A 23,322-nucleotide genomic window follows, 5' to 3' on the forward strand; every position below is an offset into this window, starting at 1 on the left:
CCAACACTTACTTTGGTCGCCTCTCCTTCCAGTTCTCTGCTGCCAATGACTGGAACTAATTGCAAAAACCACTGAAGCTGGAGTCTTCTATCTCCCTCACTAACTTTAGGAATCAGCTGTCAGAGAAGCTTACCAATCACTGTACCGGTACACAGCTTATCTGTAAATAGCCCACCCTACTACCTCATCCTCATATTGCTATTTATCCTCTTGCTCTTTTACACCCCAATATCTCTACTTGCACATCATCATCTATCACTCCAGTGTTAATGCTAAATTGTAATTATTTCGCCTCCATGGCCTATTTATTGCCTACCTCCCTACTCTTCTACATCTGCACACACTTTACATAAATGTTTCTATTGTGTTATTGACTGTATGTTTATTCCTTGTGTAACTCTTTGTTGTTGTTTTTGTCGCACTGCTTTGCTTTATCTTGGCCAGGTCTCAGTTGTAAATGAGAACTTGTTCTCAACTGGCCTACCTGGTTAAATAAAGGTGATCTGGCCTACCTGGTTAAATAAAGGTGATCTGGCCTACCTGGTTAAATAAAGGTGATCTGGCCTACCTGGTTAAATAAAGGTGATCTGGCCTACCTGGTTAAATAAAGGTGAAAAAAATATATAAATAAAAAAACAAGAGGGCCTCATTGAAATTGCAACAAGCGGTTCTGTGAAATTTGAATTTAATCAGAAGCCACTGCCAGATTTCTGGATTGGGCTGCGCTCAGAGTATCCTGCCTTGGCAAATCACTCTGTTAAGACCCTGATGCCCTTTGCAACGACGTACCTTTGTGAGAGGGGATTCTCGGCCCTCAGTAGCATGAACACTAAGTACAGGACACTGTGTGTAGGAAATTATTTAAGGTAGAGGGGGCAGCATTTTCACTTTTGGATAAATAGCGTAACCAATTTCAACTTCCTGCTACTCATGCCAAGAATATAAGATATGCATATTATTAGTAGATTTGGATAGAACACACTCTGAAGTTTCTAAAACTGATTGAATCATGTCTGTGAGTATAACAGAACTTATGGGGCAGGCAAAACCCAGAGGACTAACCGTTCAGAATTTTATTTTTGAGGTCTCTGTCTGTTCAGTGATTTCTCATTGGAAAACTATATTTCTTAGGAACTTGTTTTCAGTTCCTACCGCTTCCACTGGATGTCACCAGTCTTTGGAATTTGGTTGAGGTTATTAATTTGTGCAATGAAGAAGTACGGCCATCTAGGAACTGCGTAACACTCTTGAGAGTTGCGCAAGACTTGAAAAGTATCTTGGTTTGTTGTCTTCCTGTATTGAACACAGATAGACCCGTCTTCAATTTGATTGATTATTAACGTTTAAAAATACCTAAAGTTGTATTACAAAAGTACTTTGAAATATTTTGGCAAAGTTTACAGGCAACTTTTAAAATATTTTGTAGTGAAGTTGCGCAATTTGGAAGCTGTTTTCTTCTGGATCAAACGCGCCAAATACATTAACATTTTGGATATATATGGACGGAATTAATCGAACAAAAGGACACATTGTGATGTTTATGGGACATATTGGAGTGCCAACAAAAGAAGCTCGTCAAAGGTAAAGCATGATTTATATTTTATTTCTGCGTTTTATGTAGCGCCTGCAGGGTTGAAATATGCTACCCTCTTTGTTTACTATTGGGCTATCATCAGATAATAGCTTCTTATGCTTTCGCCGAAAAGCCTTTTAAAAATCTGACATGTTGGCTGGATTCACGAGTGTAGCTTTAATTTAGTATCTTTAGTCTTTAGTACATGTGTGATTTAATGAAAGTTTGATTTTTATATAATTTTATTTGAATTTGCCGCACTGCATTTTCCCTGGCTTTTGGCCAAGTGGGACACAAGCGTCCCCTATACCATAAGAAGATTTAAGACTGAGACTCTCTCCAATACAACCCAACATTGCAGTGTTCTGTGCATCCTTTCAAGCACACCCTTCTCATTAACCTGTGGTGAGTTATTCACCATTTTCAATGAACAAATAAGGTTATATATGTAAGATGGTTAAAAAAATAGAAAAATTATTGATTATTATTACATTTGCATGATGGGCTACACCTGCTACAGTACTACCGTACTACAATACTACACCTGCTACAGTACTACCGTACTACAGTACTACACCTGCTACAGTACTACCGTACTACAGTACTACACCTGCTACAGTACTATAGTAATACACCTGCTACAGTACTACAGTACTACACCTGCTACAGTACTACCGTACCACAGTACTACACCTGCTCACCTGCTACAGTACTACAGTACTACACCTACTACAGTACTACAGTACTACACCTGCTACAGTACTACAGTCCTACAACTGCTGCAGTATTACATTACTACACCTGCTACAGTACTACCGTACTACAGTACTACACCTGCTACAGTACTACACCTGCTACAGTACTACCGTACAACAGTACTACCGTACTACAGTACTACACCTGCTACAGTACTACACCTGCTACAGTACTACCGTACAACAGTACTACCGTACTACAGTACTACACCTGCTACAGTACTACACCTGCTACAGTACTACCGTACAACAGTACTACCGTACTACAGTACTACACCTGCTACAGTACTATAGTACTACACCTGCTACACGACTACAGTACTACACCTGCTACAGTACTACAGTACTACACCTGCTACAGTACTACAGTACCTCATCTGCTACAGTACTACAGTACTACACCTGCTACAGTACTACAGTACTACACCTGCTACAGTACTATAGTAATACACCTGCTACCGTACTACAGTACTACACCTGCTACAGTACTACCGTACCACAGTACTACACCTGCTCACCTGCTACAGTACTACAGTACTACACCTACTACAGTACTACAGTACTACACCTGCTACAGTACTACAGTACTACAACTGCTACAGTACTACAGTACTACACCTGCTACAGTACTACAGTACTACACCTGCTACAGTACTACACCTGCTACAGTACTACAGTACTACACCTGCTATAGTGTTACAGTACTTCAGTATTACACCTGCTACAGTCCTACAGTACTACAGTACTACACCTGCTATAGTGTTACAGTACTACAGTACTACAGTACTACACCTGTTACAGTACTACTGTACTGAAGTACTACAGTACTACACCTGTTACAGTACCACAGTACTACACCTGCTATAGTGTTACAGTACTACAGTACTACACCTGCTACAGTACTACAGTATTACACCTGCTATAGTGTTACAGTACTTCAGTATTACACCTGCTACAGTGCTACAGTACTACAGTACTACAGTACTACACCTGTTACAGTACTACAGTACTACACCTGCTATAGTGTTACAGTACTACAGTACTACACCTGTTACAGTACTACCATACTAAAGTACTACAGTACTACACCTGTTACAGTACTACAGTATTACACCTGCTATAGTGTTACAGTACTTCAGTATTACACCTGCTACAGTGCTACAGTACTACAGTACTACACCTGCTATAGTGTTACAGTACTACAGTACTACAGTACTACACCTGTTACAGTACTACAGTACTACACCTGATATAGTGTTACAGTACTACAGTACTACACCTGCTACAGTACTACAGTATTACACCTGCTATAGTGTTACAGTACTTCAGTATTACACCTGCTACAGTGCTACAGTACTACAGTACTACACCTTCTATAGTGTTACAGTACTACAGTACTACAGTACTACACCTGTTACAGTACTACAGTATTACACCTGCTACAGTGCTACAGTACTACAGTACTACAGTACTACACCTGTTACAGTACTACCGTACTAAAATACTACAGTACTACACCTGTTACAGTACTACAGTACTACACCTGATATAGTGTTACAGTACTACAGTACTACACCTGCTACAGTACTACAGTATTACACCTGCTATAGTGTTACAGTACTTCAGTATTACACCTGCTACAGTGCTACAGTACTACAGTACTACACCTTCTATAGTGTTACAGTACTACAGTACTACAGTACTACACCTGTTACAGTACTACAGTATTACACCTGCTACAGTGCTACAGTACTACAGTACTACAGTACTACACCTGTTACAGTACTACCGTACTAAAATACTACAGTACTACACCTGTTACAGTACTACAGTACCCTACCTGTTACAGTTGTGAAGACACAGCATCTTGTTTACATTCTTTATTGTAAGCACAATGTCATCATCATTTGTATCTACCTTTCCAATTACTTTTAGAGTTTGGGATTTACAAATGTGAGCTTTTAATTTGTAGTTACATTGTTTAAGTTTCAACGTGCAGACATTTTGTATCTTTAAAATATGTTTTTATGTAGAATGCTCAATTTTTTACCAGTTGTAATTGTAAGTAGGCCTACTAACGCCTCATAGCCTACCTCAGCCAGTTAAGTTGTGTTATATAGGTCTAGGCTCCACTGGGGCCAATTGTACGCGGCCTTATGGCACTCCCAATCACGGTCGGATGTGATACAGCCTGAATTCGAGCCAAGGACAGTAGTAAAGCCTCTTGCACCGAGATGCAGTGCCTTAGACCGCTGCACACCTCGGGAGTCATGACCACTGTATATATATTTTTCAGAACATTAACCGTGTGTAGGTAGACAAATTTGGAGGGGGGGTTCACACTTAGCTAAAGGTTGAATAGTCTGTTGTTCAGCTAATAGTCCATCCTGCGACGCTAGTAAAGGTTGAATAGTCTGTTGTTCAGCTAATAGTCCATCCTGCTAGGCTAGTAAAGATTAAATAGTCTGTTGTTCAGCTAATAGCCCATCCTGCTACGCTAGTAAAGATTGAATAGTCTATTGTTTAGCTAATAGTCCATTTTGCTAGGCTAGTAAAGGTTGAATAGTCAGTTGTTCAGCTAATAGTCCATCCTGCTACGCTAGTAAAGATTGAATAGTCTGTTGTTCAGCTAATAGCCCATCCTGCTACGCTGGTGAAAAACTAATAATAACACTTTTTCCCTTTTCTACATTAAAGATTCCAATTGATAAAGTGTTTTTAGCCACAATCGGCCACAACCCCAATTAATACATTTGGGCACAGCATGCTGGACTTCGGCCTAGAATGTTGATAAACTGTAATGTTTTCTCAGCCATCTTTGCTGAAGAAAGTCACCAGGGACGGGTGGCTCGCGTCAAATTCTTTATATGAACCACCCGATATGATTGGTCATATAAAAACCTTGGGACCCAAATGCATAATGAGTGCTCTAACTCCCCCTTGTGGTGGTCTGGAGCAATGAAGCTCTAAATCCCGCGGTGTAAGCTTGCAACTTTTAGAGGAACAACTGTATGTGTCTTTATGGACAATTTTCGGACACTTTTCGAGCAAATGGAATGAGCAGCAGCTATGTTTTGCTACATACGGAGCGTTAGTGGAATTCCCGTGAGAGAGTAACGGTTAATGTGATTAGATGTTAATTATTTGACTAGGCTACCTGTATTTGATATTTTGTTGTTATTTCGCTGAACACTAGATTGTATCATTTTATTTTTGGCGGTGAAACGAGGCTACTCTGACGAGAGAAAAAAACTCACCCAAATGTATAGTTGGAAAATTTAAATGGACTGTTTGAAAATGTAGGGGGATTTTTTAAAATTCTATATATATATATATATGAACCACCCGATATATACATTTGAAAAATCTCATTTTACTTGGCGTACCCCCGATAGCATTATGCGTACCCCAGTTTAGGATGACCTGTCCTAGAGACCTCCTGTTCAGACAGATACCAGGACAGAGTGTTGAATACCTGTCCTAGAGACTTCCTGTTCAGACAGATACCAGGATAGAGTGTTGGCCATAAGTTACAGCTGTTTGTGCCCCAAAAGCTCTGTATGCCATTCTTGTAATAGTTCCATGATAGTCCTCTCGGGGGCACATGGGATGGCTGAAGATACTGTTGTGGCTGCTAGATGTAGCTTACTGGCCCCAAGTCAGAAATGAAGTATGAGCATACACAAAGAACTGCCCTGTCAGCCAGCAGTACTGTGTGTTGGAAACCAGCCGGGCTCCTACAGTCCATTACCGGAGGGAACTGGATGAGATGCTGGGAGTAGATTTGATGGGACCTTTCCCAAGAAGCAAAAAGGACAACAATTACCTGCTTGTCACTGTAGACTAATGTTCAAAGTGTGTTGAACACTTCCTGCTGCAGGATGCCAAGACTCCCAAGATAGTCAACATACTCAGGCAGGAGATCTTCCTTAGATGGGGAACCGTAACGTTCCTCCTATCTGACTGGGGGCCGCAGTTCACAAGTCAGCTGCTGAAGGAGCTCTGCAAGCATTGGGGGGTAGTTCAGAAACTTACCACCAGCTACCACCCCCAAACCAACTTTATGGAGAGGGTTAGCCAGAACCTAAAGATGATGTAAGACTCTTACATCAAGGCTAATCACCAGAACTGGGATCTGTGTTTGGGAGCGTTCTGTTTGTCCATCAAAATTGCCTACCATGAGAGCACAGGCTTCTCTCCTGTCGGGGTCGCTCTGGGAAGAAAACTGAAGGGTCCTCTAGAGCGAATGTTGGCTCAGCCTCCAGACCAAAAAGCCTACGCTGAGCGGCAGTGGCAGATCCAACAACAGGGGAATATGACTCAGAAGTGTTAGGCTCGCAGCTACAACCGAAGGCTGACAGTTGTTGCTTTCAAAGAAGCTGAGGATCAGGCTACGCCCTCTGTCAGATGCTGAAGCCATCAGGCTACACCCTACAGGGTAGCACCAGTGAACTACAGGGTAGCACCAGTGAACTACAGGGTAGCACCAGTGAACTACAGGGTAGCACCAGTGAACTACAGGGTAGCACCAGTGAACTACAGGGTAGCACCAGTGAACTACAGGGTAGCACCAGTGAACTACAGGGTAGCACCAGTGAACTACAGGGTAGCACCAGTGAACTATAGGGTAGCACCAGTGAACTACAGGGTAGCACCAGTGAACTACAGGGTAGCACCAGTGAACTACAGGGTAGCACCAGTGAACTACAGGGTAGCACCAGTGAACTACAGGGTAGCACCAGTGAACTACAGGGTAGCACCAGTGAACTATAGGGTAGCACCAGTGAACTACAGGGTAGCACCAGTGAACTATAGGGTAGCACCAGTGAACTACAGGGTAGCACCAGTGAACTATAGGGTAGCACCAGTGAACTACAGGGTAGCACCAGTGAACTACAGGGTAGCACCAGTGAACTACAGGGTAGCACCAGTGAACTATAGGGTAGAACCAGTGAACTACAGGGAAGCACCAGTGAACTACAGGGTAGCACCAGTGAACTACAGGGAAGCACCAGTGAACTACAGGGTAGCACCAGTGAACTACAGGGAAGCACCAGTGAACTATAGGGTAGCACCAGTGAACTACAGGGTAGCACCAGTGAACTACAGGGTAGCACCAGTGAACTACAGGGTAGCACCAGTGAACTACAGGGCAGCACCAGTGAACTACAGGGCAGCACCAGTGAACTACAGGGCAGCCATGGACAGCAATCCTAACACCCATGAAACGGTGCATGTGGAGAACATGAAGATGGTCTTTGTGGGACACACTTGGGGATATAAACATTAAATGAAACGTTGCCCCTAAAATACATTAAAGGATGAACATATGAAAATATGTATGAAAAATACACTTTGTAAAAATGTAAACAGAACATGTGTTGGTCCCATGTTTCATGAGCTGAAATGAAAGATTCCAGAAATGATCCAAATAAACAAAAAGCGTATTTCTTTCAAATGTTGTAAACAAATGTGTTTACATTCCTGTTAGTGAGCATCTCTCCTTTGCCAAGATAATTCATCCACCTGACAGGTGTGGCATATCAAGAAGCTGAATAAACAGCATGATCATTAGGGGTGGCAGGTAGCCTAGTTGTTAGAGCGTTGGACTAGTAACCGAAAGGTTAAAAATCTGTTGTTCCTGAACAAGGCAGTTAGTAACCCACTGTTCCTGGGCTGTCATTGACGATGAGAATTTGTTCTTAACTGACTTGCCTATCCAAAAAAGTGTTAAACAAATCAAAAAATATTTTAGATTTTAGATTCTTCAAAGTAGCCAGCCTTGATGACAGATTTGCACACAAACTTAAACTTTCGGCTTTTTTCAATATTGATTTAAATATCAATGAGAAAACAGAAAGGTGTCAAATTTGGCGAAATCCTTTCAGAATTAAAAATTAATCCTAGAAGTAATAATCTATTTCTTCAAAATATCTGTAATCTGATTACAATATTTATGCTAGTAAAGTAACAGATTACAGTTACAGTTTTTTTTGTAATCTGTTACTCCCCAACCCTGCCTCCCAAGAAAATATTTGTTACCCCAGAAAAATAGTTACTTTCCACAAAGCATAGTTAAAACTATAGTTGTCCCAGGTTTGACATGTACATTTAATCATAACAAGTTAAATTTTAATTTAACAAATTCAACATTAGACTCCTAAACTGCCCTTGCAGTTTAGATGCTGGGAGTTCTGCAGATGATTCATTTAAACTGAAGGAGGATTTACCCAGTTGAGACTAGAGGGACCTCAACCATCCCTGCCTTATATTTTTTTACTTTATTAAAAGTGAATTGAGATATGTTGGAAGCTTGTGCAGTTTATCGTTGTAAACGAAAAGGGAGGAATGAAGTGATCTATGGGACTTTGGTGAGGTTCATTCGACGTTCTGATACAATATGATGAGTATTAAACCTGTCACCTGTGATAAAGCGAAAGGCTGAATCCAAATGTTTTTTCAGTTTGGCTGCTGCACTCTGATAAATGGAGGCATAGTTCCGAGCTGGCAGGAAAATCTATGTCTGTATGTTTTTAAACGTTAGATTTTTGTCCAAAAGCCCAGATATTTAAAACCCAAGAGATGAGAGAACCATCCAATGAATACATGTCTAATCCATTTGAAACATTTGCAAGAAAATTAGAAAAACAACATATTTCGTTTTTTCCTGCATTAAGTGCTAATTTTAAACCACAGGGCTTTCTGCAAGGCAACACAATCACAGCTCTAAATCAGCCTGGTCAGCTGTAGGAGTAATAGCATCACAGTGTTGTCTGCATACAGGTGAATGTTACAGGTTTTCACAGACCAATATTATCATTAGTAAAGAGGTTCCAATATTGACCCTTGAGGGACACCTTTCATTATATCGAAATAATTGAAGTGAAGAGCAAAATAGTCCTAACATTTCCACACAACAAAGAAACAAAGCTTACTAGGTCTATAGTGCCACTAACAAAGATAACTACCCACAAAATACAAAGGAAAAAAGGCTGCCTAAGTATATTTCCCAATCAGAGACAACAATAGACAGCTGCCTCTGATTGGGAACCATACCCGGCCAAAACATAGAAATAAAGAAACTAGAATGCCCACCCTAGTCACACGCTGGCCTAACCAAAATAGAGAATAAAAGCCTCTCTATGGCCAGGGCCCTGACCTTAGAGAGCCTTTTTATTTCTCTATGTGGTTAGGTCAGAGTGTGATTTGGGTGGGCATTCTAGTTTTTCTATTTCTTTGTTGGCCGGGTATGGTTCCCAATCAGAGGCAGCTGTCTATTGTTGTCTCTGATTGGGGATCACACTTAGGCAGCCTGTTTTCCACCTTTAGTTTGTGGGATCTGGTTTTTGTGTAGTGCCTGTGAGCACTAGTCATTACGTCTCGTTTGCTTTTTATTGTGTTTGTTGGTGAGTTTCATTTGAATAAACATGTGGAACTCTATGTACGCTGTGCCTTGGGTCCGCTCATTTCAACGTGACAGTCCTGTTGATAGCCCATCAAGGGTGGACCGCTTCTTTTTTATTCGTAAAACAACTCCAGCACAGAGAAGTGTGATTCTATTCCAAGAAAAAGAAGACTTGTATAATTAAGCAATAATAAACTGCAACGTGTTGGTTAATTAAAGCAATTGAATTCAGGAATTAATTCAAAATATGTGAAAATGTTATTGTAATTTTTTGTATCTGTTTTTATGGCCATCAAACAAAAACACAGCATCTACAGTGAATCAAATCAAATCAAATGTATTTATATAGCCCTTCGTACATCAGCTGATATCTCAAAGTGCTGTACAGAAACCCAGCCTAAAACCCCAAACAGCAAGCAATGCAGGTGTAGAAGCACGGTGGCTAGGAAAAACTCCCTAGAAAGGCCAAAACCTAGGAAGAAACCTATAGAGGAACCAGGCTATGAGGGGTGGCCAGTCTGCTTCTGGCTGTGCCGGGTGGAGATTATAACAGAACATGGCCAAGATGTTAAAATGTTCATAAATGACCAGCAGAGTCAAATAATAATAATCACAGTAGTTGTCGAGGGTGCAGCAAGTCAGCACCTCAGGAGTAAATGTCAGTTGGCTCTTCATAGCTGATCATTCAGAGTATCTCTACCGCTCCTGTTGTCTCTAGAGAGTTGAAAGCAGCAGGCCTAGACAGAAAACCCTGCTAAACTACCTGACACCACATGGTACAAAACTGACACAACACCCTGAAAAACCCTGTGACACCAAACCCTGTAAAACACCTTGACAACAAACCCTGTAAAACTCCCTGGCAACAAACCCTGCTAAAACTCCCTGGCAACAAACCCTGCTAAAATTCCCTGGCAACAAACCCTGCTAAAACTCCCTGGCAACAAACTCTGCTAAAACTCCCTGGCAACAAACCCTGCTAAAACTCCCTGGCAACAAACCCTGCTAAAACTCCCTGGCAACAAACCCTGCAAAATTCCTTTACACCAAACCCTGCTGCGATCCTTGACACCAAACCCTGCAAAACTGCCTCACACCAAACCCTGCTAAACTCCTTGATACCAAGCCCTGCAAAATCTCCTGACACCAAAACTTTTAAAAATACCTGACACCATACTGCAAAGCTCCATGACACCAAATCCTGCAAAACTACCCGACACCAAACCCTGCATAACCCCCTGACACCAAACACTTAAAACAATCCTGACACCAATCCCTTCAAAACTTCCTGACACCGAACACTGCTAAACTCCTTGACACAAACCATGATAAAATCCTCACACCAAACTCTGCTAAACTACCTGATGCAAAACTACATCATGCAAATACCCTTACACCAAACCCTGCCAACAATCCCTGACACCACATGGTACAAAACTAACTGACACAACACCCTGAAAACCTCCTGACACCAAACCCTGAAAAATGCCTTCAAATAAAATATAATCAAATGTATTTATATAGCCCTTCGTACATCAGCTGATATCTCAAAGTGCTGTACAGAAACCCAGCCTAAAACCCCAAACAGCAAGCAATGCAGGTGTAGAAGCACGGTGGCTAGGAAAAACTCCCTAGAAAGGCCAAAACCTAGGAAGAAACCTAGAGAGGAACCAGGCTATGTGTGGTGGCCAGTCCTCTTCTGGCAGTGGTAGAAATATGTTATTGAATTAGAATATTTGTTTTACTATTTGAAAATGTATATGTTTATTAGACTACTGTGTCTTTAAATGCAAGGCTCCTCCTACCCCCCTTCTTGATCTCTTTCTTGAAGTCTATTGTGCTGCTAATAGCCCACTATGGGTGGGTTTCCTCTTTTGTATTACAATGTATTGAATGAACGTATTAATTACAGTCATTTACCTCATTATCGGAGTGGAAACGTTTGCAGAGTTCACAACCTGCTACACTTGGGAAAAACAAGTGTTTGAAAACACGTTTTCAAAATGCCTCTATATTCTAAAAAGAAAAACACAGCATTTACAGTGGTACAAATATATTATTGAATTTGATGAAAATATAACTGATTTATAATGCAATTGTTTATTAGGCTACTGTGGAGTCTGACAAAAAACAGGACAATGAGATGTTTACTGTAACCTACATAGTAAACATAGTAAAGTGCCTAATTCCTTACATAAGGGAGAGATCATGAACTCTGTCTTTAATGCTTTTGCTGGTTGTATCAGTCATGGACAGAATCTTCTGAGACACGGTATTAATGATGAACACCCGGAGGTTCACTGCTAAGCCACATTCGCCTCGGGATCCATCCCAGTTGGTATTCTGTTTCCACTCATGGTATCTCTCTTCGGTTACACATCCATGGAATAGCAGAACAGCATAATGATCCGGACGGCCCTTGCTTTGCCTGGTGAGCAGTTGGTCAAGTTCTGGTGTCAGAAGAGGAATGGAAATATCAGGGTGAACCGACAACCTGATGAACCCGCCACGTATTGCCTCTGCCTGTCGGAGGTGGAGTTTCACAGCTCACAGGTGTGCCTGGCATGGATTGTGACTCCATCTCGTTCCTCGCCCTCTTCAACATGTCATTCTCAGCCTTCCGTCAATGCCGCGTGGCTCTGGACCAATGCATCAGCTGCCGCCCGTATCTTCGTCCTCAGAGAACGTCTATCTTTCTGCTGGTCTGCCTTCAATGATGTAGTTGAAATAAACATCTGTATTTTGTGTTCTGTATCATTATTTTATCAACGAAAGCATAAAGACGTTGATGAACCAAAACTGTGTGGTATATTAAGATCCAGCTTCTTCTGACGAAGTAGAAAAAAAGCATATATTTATTTTGGTGTGCGAGACGGAGGAAGATCACTGTCTTCTTCATACTCATCATTCAGTTAATTGTAATACCCATAGCAAAATTGAAAAACAGCCGGATTAGTGAAATGTCTTTATCCAACATTTTGCGTTTGCTGAAGATATTTAGTAAGCACTCAAATAGGCAACAGAAGCTGGAACAGCATAGGGCTGAGTTATAGCCATTAGGCTACACTTTACAATAGGACTCAACTCTGACTGACCACAGCATCTATTAGTAGTCTAAACTGTGGCAGAAATGGGGGTATTTTTCACACCCAACTGAGCTATTAGATACCCTATTAGACTACCCTATTAGACTATCCTATTAGACTGTCCTTTAGACTACCTTATTAGACTATCCTATTAGAATACCATATTAGACTACCCTATTAGACTACCTTATTAGACAATCCTATTAGACTACCCTATTAGACTACCTTATTAGACAATCCTATTAGACTAACCTATTCGACTACCGTATCAGATTATCCTATTAGACTACCCTATTAGACTAGCCTATTAGACTATCCTATTAAACTACCATATTAGACTACCCTATTAGACTAACCTATTCGACTACCGTATCAGATTATCCTATTAGACTACCCTATTAGACTAGCCTATTAGACTATCCTATTAAACTACCATATTAGACTACCCTATTAGGCTATCCTATTAGACTACCCTATTAGACGACCCTATTAGATACTCTATTAGACTACCCTATTCAACTACCTTATTAGACAATCCTTATAGATACCCTATTAGACTACCCTATAAGACTACCTAATTAGACTACCTTATTAGACTATCCTATTAGACTACCCTATTAGACTATCCTATTAGACTACCTTATTAGACTACCCTATTAGACTACCCTATTAGACTATCCTATTAGACTATCCTTTTAGACTACCCTATTAGACTACCTTATTAGACTATCTTATTAGATACCCTATTAAACTACCCTATTAGACTACTTTATTAGACTACCCTATTAGATACCATATTATATACCCTATTAGACTACCCTATTCGACTCTCCTATTAGACTACCTTATTAGACTACCCTATTAGACTATCCTATTAGACTATCCTATTAGATACCCTATTAGACTACCCTATTAAACTTGTTCTATTAGACAACCTTATTAGACTACCCTATTAGACTATCCTATTAAACTATCCTATTAGACTACCTTATTAGACTATCCTATTAAACTACCCTATTAGACTACCCTACTAAACTTTTCCTATTAGACAACCTTATTAGACTACCCTATTAGACTATCCTATTAAACTATCCTATTAGACTACCTTATTAGACTATCCTATTAGATTATCCTATTAGATACCCTATCAGACTACCCTATAAGACTACCTTATTAGACTAACTTATTAGACTATCCTATTAGATACCCTGTTAAACTAAGATATTAGACTATCCTATTAGACTATCCTATTAGACTACCTTATTAGACTACCCTATTAGACTATCCTATTAGACTACCCTATTAGACTATCCTATTAGACTACCCTATTAGACTATCCTATTAGACTACCCCATTAGACTTCCCTATTAGACTATCCTATCAGATTATCCTATTAGACTACCCAATTAGACTACCCTTTTAGACTACCCTATTAGACAACCCTATTAGACTACCCTATTAGACTACCCTATTAGACTACCCTATTAAACTACCCTATTAGACCACCCTATTAGACTACCCTATTAGACTACCTTATTATACTATCCTATTAGATACCCTATTAAACTACCCTATTAGACTACCCTATTAGACTATCCTATTAGACTACCTTATTAGACTACCCTATTAGACTATCCTTTTAGACTGTCCTATTAGACTACCCTATTAGACTACCTTATTAGACTATCCTATTAAATATCCCATTAAACTACCCTATTAGACTACCTTATTAGACTACCCTATTAGACTCTCCTATTAGACTATCATTTTAGACTATCCTATTAGACTACCCTATTAGACTACCTTATTAGACTATCCTATTAGACACCCTATTAAACTACCCTATTAGACTACCTTATTAGACTACCCTATTAGACTACCCTATTAGACTACCTTATTAGACTATCCTATTAGATACCCTATTAAACTACCATATTAGACTACCCTATTGAACTTTTCCTATTAGACAACCTTATTAGACTACCCTATTAGACTATCCTATTAAACTATCCTATTAGACTACGTTATTAGACTATCCTATTAGACTATCCTATTAGACTACCCTATTAGACTACCTTATTAGACTACCCTATTAGACTACCCTATTAGACAACCCTATTAGACTATCCTTTTGTAAATTAACTAATGCTTCAATCAGTCTCCTATTGCACTAGAGTTCTGCATCAGGCAAAAAGAAATCAGCTACCAGCTATTGAGAAAGAATACTTGTGGATCTTGTTGATTTCCTCTATGGCTTCACGAGGCCTACTGTCCACCTGGTCATTCTGTGGTTCCAAAGGATAAAGAGTCACCTTCAGATGGATGTGTGGTTTCAGGGTGAAACCAGCTGTGAGCCTGGGACCAGGCAGGGTGGATAAAGAGCCTGGGACCAGACACGGTGGATAACACATTCTTCCTACACAGCATTTTGAATAAATCCAGTGATGAATGGACTGTTTTTGAAGTTATTAGTATATTTTGTATATAAAACAGGCTAAATACATTGATATTACTTTGATGGGTAACGGATCTGCTCTCGGAAATATATAAGTGGCGTCTTCTATCTTCAATATAATCATTCATTCAGAAGGTTAAACCCAAATGGTGCAGTTTGAGGCCATGTGGCGGAAAGTGATGCGGGCACTGGAGATGGGTGTGTGAGCAGGTGGGTCTGGCAGGTGTGATGTAGTTGTCCTTTGTATGTGTATGTTTTGTATTGTCTAAAAATATCAAATTAAATCTTACAAAAAATGTAAACAAAGAAATGTGATAATTCATTATGAATAAGATTTATTTGATTTACTTTGTTTACGTTTCCACTGTAACCACAATGTCGCAAACAATTGAACAGATGAACCTGGTCTAAACATGTATTTATTAACAACTATCAGAACGCATTTTGGTACTTATTTACTTTGATTCAAAGCCACAAATGAGTGAGCCACTCAGCTTTACGCTGATATACATAGCTTTATGCTGTGTAATAGCCTACTAAATAGGCCAAGACTAAACAAATATATTAGTTTGCCTAAATAAACCAGTACATTTCATAAATAAATGAAGTAGCTCAGGGCTTGAAAATATGGGCAACTTTTTCCCCCACCCTATCTTTGTTGGACTCTTTCATTTTTCATGGAAGCAAGATCTTAACTATTTTTTGCTAACTTTCTATTAAAATGTATTAGAGTGAGATTTCTTTCTTTCATGCATGTGTGACATAACTCCAACAGTCCTATTTATGATATAATATATAAAGATTATTTGGAGACAAAAAAAAACCTGACCTTGTGAGATATACATTGAGGAGCCTTAATCAAGCTAGTCGTCTTGACTACTTTCTTGTCTCTTTCTGTTACGGCTTTCGTTGAAAAGAGTGGACCAAAGTGCAGCGTGGAAAGTGTTCATGATTTTGATTATCAAAAACCACTCAAACAAAATAACAAAGGGAAAACGAAAGCGAACAGTTCTGTCAGGAACAGACACTATAAACAGAAAACAAGATCCCATAAAACCCAAAATTAAAATGACAACTTATATATGATCCCCAATCAGGGACAACGATAGAAAGCTGCCCCTGATTGGGAATCAACCACATCAACATAGAAATAAGGAAACTAGAATCACCACCCTAGTCACACCGTGACCAAAATAGAGAATAAAAACCTCTATACGGCCAGGGCATGACACTTTCTCTCTTGCATCAAAGGTTCAGAAAGTATTTATAGGAGACAGAATGTGATCGGATCATCATCTAATTGACCAATGTTGTGATGCAAAACTACTAGTGAAATGTATAGCACTCAGAATCAGAAAGGTTTTGCCAGGTATTGTTCATCTTGATCAGACAGGTTTTTTACATGGACAATACATTGGAGACAATATACGACAACTACTAGAAAAACATGAAACATCAAAGAAGCAGCCCTGGAATTTATTGGGGCGACAGGGTGGCCTAGTGGTTAGAGCGTTGGACTAGTAACCAAAAGGGTGCAAGTTCATATCCCCGAGCTGACAAGGTACAATTCTGTCATTCTGCCCCTGATCAGGCAGTTAACCCACTGTTCCTGGGCCATCATTGAAAATAAGAATTTGTTCTTAACTGACTTGCCTAGTTAAATAAAGGTAAAATAATGGACTTTGAAAAGAACTATGATAAAGTAATACTGGAAGTCCTGGATTTTTTCCATTTATCAAATGGGTAAAATAATAAATAGTAGCTACTTCTCAGAGAGTTTTGAATTGTCAAGAGGAGTTAAACAAGGGTGTCCGCTGTTACCATATCTATTCGTTGTAGACATCTAAATGCTAGCTATTAAAATCAGATCCAATAACAACATTAGAGGATTAGAAATCCAATGTTTATAAACAAAGATGTCCATGTATGCCGATGACTCAATATTTATATTAAGTCCACAAGTTAGATCCCTGCAATATCTCATTTAACTTCTTGGTCCTACTTGAGACGTCTGCGTCTCAAGTAGGCACCTGGAAATGCAAATGCGCTACGCTAAATGCTAAATGTACTTGTTAAAACTCAAACGTTCATTAAAATAGACATGTAGGGTATTGAATTAAAGCTACACTCGTTGTGAATCTAGCCAACGAGTCAGATTTTTAAAATGCTTTTCGGTGAAAGCATGAGAAGCTATTATCTGATAGCATGCACCCCCCAAAATACCAGCACGACACGTAAACAACAGATTTTGCGGTAGCCTGCGCTACCCAAAACGCAGAAATAAAATATAAAACATTCATTACCTTTGATGATATTCTTTGTTGGCACTCCTATATGTCCCATAAACATCACAAATTGGTATTTTTCCCGATTAAATCCGTCCATGAATGCCCAAAATATCCATTTGTATGGCCTGTCTGCATCACGAAAAAAGCTCTCTTCCAAGACGCAACGTCATGTTTAAAAATGATATAAGTTGCCTATATTCTTTGACAAAAAACTTCAACCTACTTTTATAACCCAACTTTAGGTATTTGTAAACGTTAATAAGCGATCAAATTGATCACTGGGCGATCTGTATTCAATAGCAGCTACAAAAGAAAACAGTGTCCATTTTTCAATCTTCCAAAATCGGTTGAGGTAGGCTGGATGGAATCAAGGATCTATTCGTAATGCCTCAATGGATTTTTGTCAATGAAAATGACGTTTTTGGCGACATCGTGTGGAAGCTGTATGAATTGCATCCGTCTCCATATTAAATTTGGTTTCCTTTAAATAATCCATGAAAGGGGCGCATGGATACTTTTTTCAGATTTCAGTGAGCAGTTTTTCTTGCGCTTTTCGATGAAACACACACTCTGTTATAGTCACAGCCGTGATTTAACCAGTTTTAGAGACTTCAGAGTGTTTTCTATCCACACATACTAATCATATGCATATACTATATTCCTGGCATGAGTAGCAGGACGCTGAAAAGTTGCGCGATTTTTAACAGAATGTTCGAAAAAGGAGGGGGTAGGAGAAAAAAAAAAGATCTAGCTAATTTATCTGGACTAAAACATAATTATGATAAGTATACAATATTAAATTTTAGATCTTTAAAAAATACAACCATTCCATTACCATGCAGTTTACCTATAAAATGGGCTGACGGTGAAGTAAACATACATTCATTTCACAAAATATATAAATAAATAAGCTCTCCACAATTAATTTCAATAGAATCCTAGTAAAAATCGACATGATTCTGCAACCATGGAGAGGTAAATACCTGTCTATTTATGGAACAATTACACTGATTACTCCTTAGTCATATCTCACTTTACTCACTTATGGCGCTGCCTACTCCTGATGATTTGTTTTTCAAATCATATGAGCAAATTTATTTTCTTCATTTTATCTGGGATGATAAACCAGACAAGATAAAGCATGCCTATCTATATAATGAATATGCACTGTGTGGGTTGAGATTATTAAATATAAAAGCACTAATCCTGTCTCTAAAAGTTTAAATTATACAAACGTTTTACTGGTATTGCTTGGGGGTGGGGAATGGATGGCAGCTCTCAGGGAACTGTGTGTGTGTGTGTGGGGGGGGGGGGGGGGGGAGCTTACATTCTGAGAACATGGTAACCACATTCTGGGTAAGTCCTATTTGACATTAAGGTAATTGTCTCTTGGAAACATTCCTTGTACATCAGGGGAACATTCCTATGAAAACCTTAGTTAATAATCTAATGAGACTCTTAAGGGAACGTTCTATACATTTCTGGGAATTCGTTGTTAGCTGGGAAGGAGCAGATTGTCATCTGCTCTTGTTGTGAATGTGTGTTGATGTGTTCTGTTCCCCCCTCCAGATGTCTGCGACGGGCAGCCTATCACCACGGCGCTCCCTGTACCGTACCCTATCAGATGAGAGTGTGTGTAGCAGCAACAGAAAGGGCTCGTCCTACGCCTCCTCCCATAGCTCGATGCTGGACCAGGTGCTACCCAATGACATCCTGTTCTCCACCACTCCACCCTATCACGCCACCCTGCCACCACGCATGCCAGGACAGGGGGGCTCCAACCTCAGGAGTAAGTATTGCACAAACACATCCAGACATACAATGGAAATGTGTCTGTCATTAAGGTGCATTAAGACCTGTCACAACCAGCTAATGTTCACTGAGACTGGACGCTTGAGGCACTCACACTGAGATGCATGAGTTGGAGAGCTGTGTCCTCACTAGTCTAGACTGACCAGCTGAGAGGAGGAGGTCTCTGACATGAACATGCTCAATCCTCATTAGGACAGCTATACTGTCAGTCACACAGAATGTCCTGTTCACTTGTCAGACCCTGTCTGTCTCTCCTCTCCCTTCCTCGGTTTCATTTCCATATTGGTATTCAGTGCTCTGTTGAGATAAAGAGAATGTCTTTGAAGTGCTGCTGTTCATCCTCTTAGCTGGTTCTTCTCTCTTTGCCCTCTTAGTTGGTTCTTCTCTCTTAACCTTTTTAGCTGGTTCTTCTCTCTTCATCCTCTTAGCTGGTTCTTCTCTCTTTGCCCTCTTAGCTGGTTCTTCTCTCTTAACCTTCTTAGCTGGTTCTTCTCTCTTCATCCTCTTAGCTGGTTCTTCTCTCTTAACCTTCTTAGTTGGTTCTTCTCTCTTCATCCTCTTAGCTGGTTCTTCTCTCTTTGCCCTCTTAGCTGGTTCTTCTCTCTTAACCTTCTTAGCTGGTTCTTCTCTCTTCATCCTCTTAGCTGGTTCTTCTCTCTTAACCTTCTTAGTTGGTTCTTCTCTCTTAACCTTTTTAGCTGGTTCTTCTCTCTTCATCCTCTTAGCTGGTTCTTCTCTCTTTGCCCTCTAAGCTGGTTCTTCTCTCTTAACCTTCTTAGCTGGTTCTTCTCTCTTAACCTTCTTAGTTGGTTCTTCTCTCTTCATCCTCTTAGCTGGTTCTTCTCTCTTAACCTTCTTAGCTGGTTCTTCTCTCTTCATCCTCTTAGCTGGTTCTTCTCACTTTGCCCTCTTAGCTGGTTCTTCTCTCTTAACCTTCTTAGCTGGTTCCTCTCTTAACCTTCTTAGCTGGTTATTCTCTCTTAACGCTCTTAGCTGTCTCTTTTCCTGTTGCCTTTTCGTAACTGTCATGCCTGATGGATGCCTGACTGTTGTGAAGGGTAGCTGTTACGAGCTCTCTCTTCTCTCTATCTTTCTCCTCCACACTAAAACCTACCAATTTGGTAAATAGTTGATCACTCTGAAACTCAAATTGGAGGGAGGGAATTATCTCTCTCTCTCTCTCACTCTCTTGCTCGCTCTCCCCTCTCTCCCTCTCCTGGAGTTTTCAAAGTCTTCTCTGTGAAATAAGAGCCTTTATATTGCATTCCCTGTCTGTCAAGGAGAGTGCTGACAGAGAGGGAGAGAGCAAGCAAGAGAGAGAGACAAAGAGATAGGGAGGGAGAGGGAGAGATAGTGACCAAGGAGAGAGAGGAGGGAAGAGAGAGAGACAGAGAGAGAGAGGAGAGAAGGGGAGAGGGAGAGGAGAGAAGGGAAGAGAGAGAGAGGAGAGGAGAGAAGGGGAGAGAGGATAGGAGAGAGAGAGGAGAGGAGGGAAGAGAGAGAGCGAGTAGAGAAGGGGAGAGAGAGAGGAGAGAAGGGAATGGAGAGAGAGAGGAGAGAAGAGGAGAGAAGGGAAGAGAGAAGAGAGGAGAGAGAGATGAGAGAAGGGAAGAGAGAGAGAGAGAGAGCGAGGGAGAGAGAGGAGAGGAGGGAAGAGAGAGAGAGAGGAGCGAAGGGAAGAGAGAGAGGAGAGAAGGGAAGAGAGAGAGAGAGGAGAGGAGAGGAGAGGAGAGGAGAGGAGAGGAGAGGAGAGGAGAGGAGAGGAGAGGAGAGGAGAGGAGAGGAGAGAGAGGGAGAGGAGAGGAGGGAAGAGAGCGAGAGAGGGAGAGAGAGAAAGGCAGTGGAATAGTTGAAGTGAAAGGATAGGGAGGGAGAGTACAACCTACAACACCAAATAATGAATGCAGAGCAAAATTAGACCGATACCTGCTGATTATCAAAATCCAGAAACGAGTCCTTAAATTCTACAACCACCTAAAAGGAAGTAATTCCCAAACCTTCCATAACAAATCCATCCCCTACAGAGAGATTAACATAGACACATATTGCTTAGAGTCCCCTAAGCAATCTGGTCCTGGGGCTCTGTTCTCAAACACAAACTGACCCCACAGAGCCCCAGGACTGCAACACAATTAGACCCAACCAAATCACGAGAAAACAAAAAGATAATTACTTGACACATTGGAAAGTAAAACTAGAATGAGCAAACTAGAATGCTATTTGGCCCTAAACAGAGAGTACACAGTGGCAGAATACCTGACCACAGCCAAGAACCCAAACTTAAGGAAAGCTTTGACTATTTACAGACTCAGTGAGCATAGCCTTGCTATTGAGAAAGGACGCCGTAGGCAGACCTGGCTCTCAAGAGAAGACACACTGCCCACAAAATGAGGTGGAAACTGAGCTGCACTTCCTAACCTCCTTCCAAATGTATGGCCATATTCGAGACACATATTTCCCTCAGATTACACAGATCCACAAAGAATTAGAAAACAAACCCGATTTTGGTGAAATACCACAGTATGTCACACAGCAGTAAGATTTGTGACCTGTTGCCACAAGAAAAGGGCAACCAGTGAAGAATAAACATAATTGTAAATACAACCCATATTTATGTTATTTATTTTCCCTTTTGTACTTTAACTATTTTCACATCGTTACAACACTGTATATGGACATAATATGACATTTGAAATGTCTCTATTCCTTTGGAACCTTTATGAGTGTAATGTTTAATTTTGGATTGTTTTTCTTTTTTACTTACTTTGGCAATGTAAACATATGCATAAAGCCCCTTAAATTGAAATTTAATTGAACGAAAGGGGTTGTTGATTGAGACATGAAGACATCCAGTGAGACAAGCCATTTATTACCCTTCAGACGGCTTCTTCAGAGGAGAGAGGAGAGATGCTGTAATGCTCACTTGGTCTTGGGTACGTCTCCCAGCCAAGGACACTGGGTCTTGTGGACGTCTCCTAACCAAGGACACTGGGTCTTGTGGACGTCTCCTAACCAAGGACACTGGGTCTTGTGTACGGCTCCTAGCCAAGGACACTGGGTCTTGTGTACAGCTCCTAGTCAAGGACACTGGGTCTTGTGGAGGGCTCATAACCAAGGACACTGGGTCTTGGGTACGGCTCCTAGCCAAGGACACTGGGTCTTGTGTATGGTTCCTAGCCAAGGACACTGGGTCTTGTGGAGGGCACCTAGCCAAGGACACTGGGTCTTGGGTACGGCTCCTAGCCAAGGACACTGGGTCTTGGGTACAGCTCCTGGCCAAGGATACAGGGTCTTGTGGAGGGCTCCTAGCCAAGGACACTGGGTCTTGGGTACGGCTCCTAGCCAAGGACACTGGGTCTTGTGGAGGGCTCCTAACCAAGGACACTGGGTCTTGTGTAAGGCTCCTAGCCAAGGACACTGGGTCTTGTGTACAGCTCCTAGCCAAGGACACTGGGTCTTGGGTACGGTTCCTTGCCAAGGACACTGGGTCTTGTGTACGGCACCTAGCCAAGGACACTGAGTCTTGTGGAGGGTTCCTAGCCAAGGACACAGGGTCTTGGGTACGGCTCCTAGCCAAGGACACTGGGTCTTGTGTATGGTTCCTAGCCAAGGACTATTGGTCTTGTGTATGGTTCCTAGCCAAGGACACTGGGTCTTGTGTACGGCTCCTAGACAAGGACACTGGGTCTTGGGCACGGTTCCTTTCCAAGGACACTGGGTCTTGGGTACGGCTCCTAGCCAAGGACACTGGGTCTTGTGGAGGGCTCCTAGCCAAGGACACTGGGTCTTGGGTACAGCTCCTAGCCAAGGACACTGGGTCTTGTGTTCGGCTCCTAGCCAAGGACACTGGGTCTTGGGTACGGCTCCTAGCCAAGGACACTGGGTCTTGTGGAGGGCTCCTAGCCAAGGACACTGGGTCTTGTGAACAGCTCCTAGCCAAGGACACAG

General features: G+C 41.1%; 1 protein-coding gene across 1 annotated transcript in view; it reads left to right on the forward strand.

Annotated features, from left to right (window-relative positions):
• The window catches only part of LOC139367853 (signal induced proliferation associated 1 like 2), a 306,546-nt gene that overhangs the window by 254,284 nt on the left and 28,940 nt on the right, over positions 1-23,322 (forward strand). The window contains exon 21 of the mRNA XM_071106185.1: positions 19,132-19,351. Within this exon, the coding sequence (XP_070962286.1) occupies positions 19,132-19,351 (220 nt within the window). The remainder of the gene's footprint in view (positions 1-19,131; positions 19,352-23,322) is intronic.

The sequence above is a fragment of the Oncorhynchus clarkii genome, chromosome 16 (assembly GCF_045791955.1).
Source record: "Oncorhynchus clarkii lewisi isolate Uvic-CL-2024 chromosome 16, UVic_Ocla_1.0, whole genome shotgun sequence".
Taxonomy (NCBI): domain Eukaryota; kingdom Metazoa; phylum Chordata; class Actinopteri; order Salmoniformes; family Salmonidae; genus Oncorhynchus; species Oncorhynchus clarkii.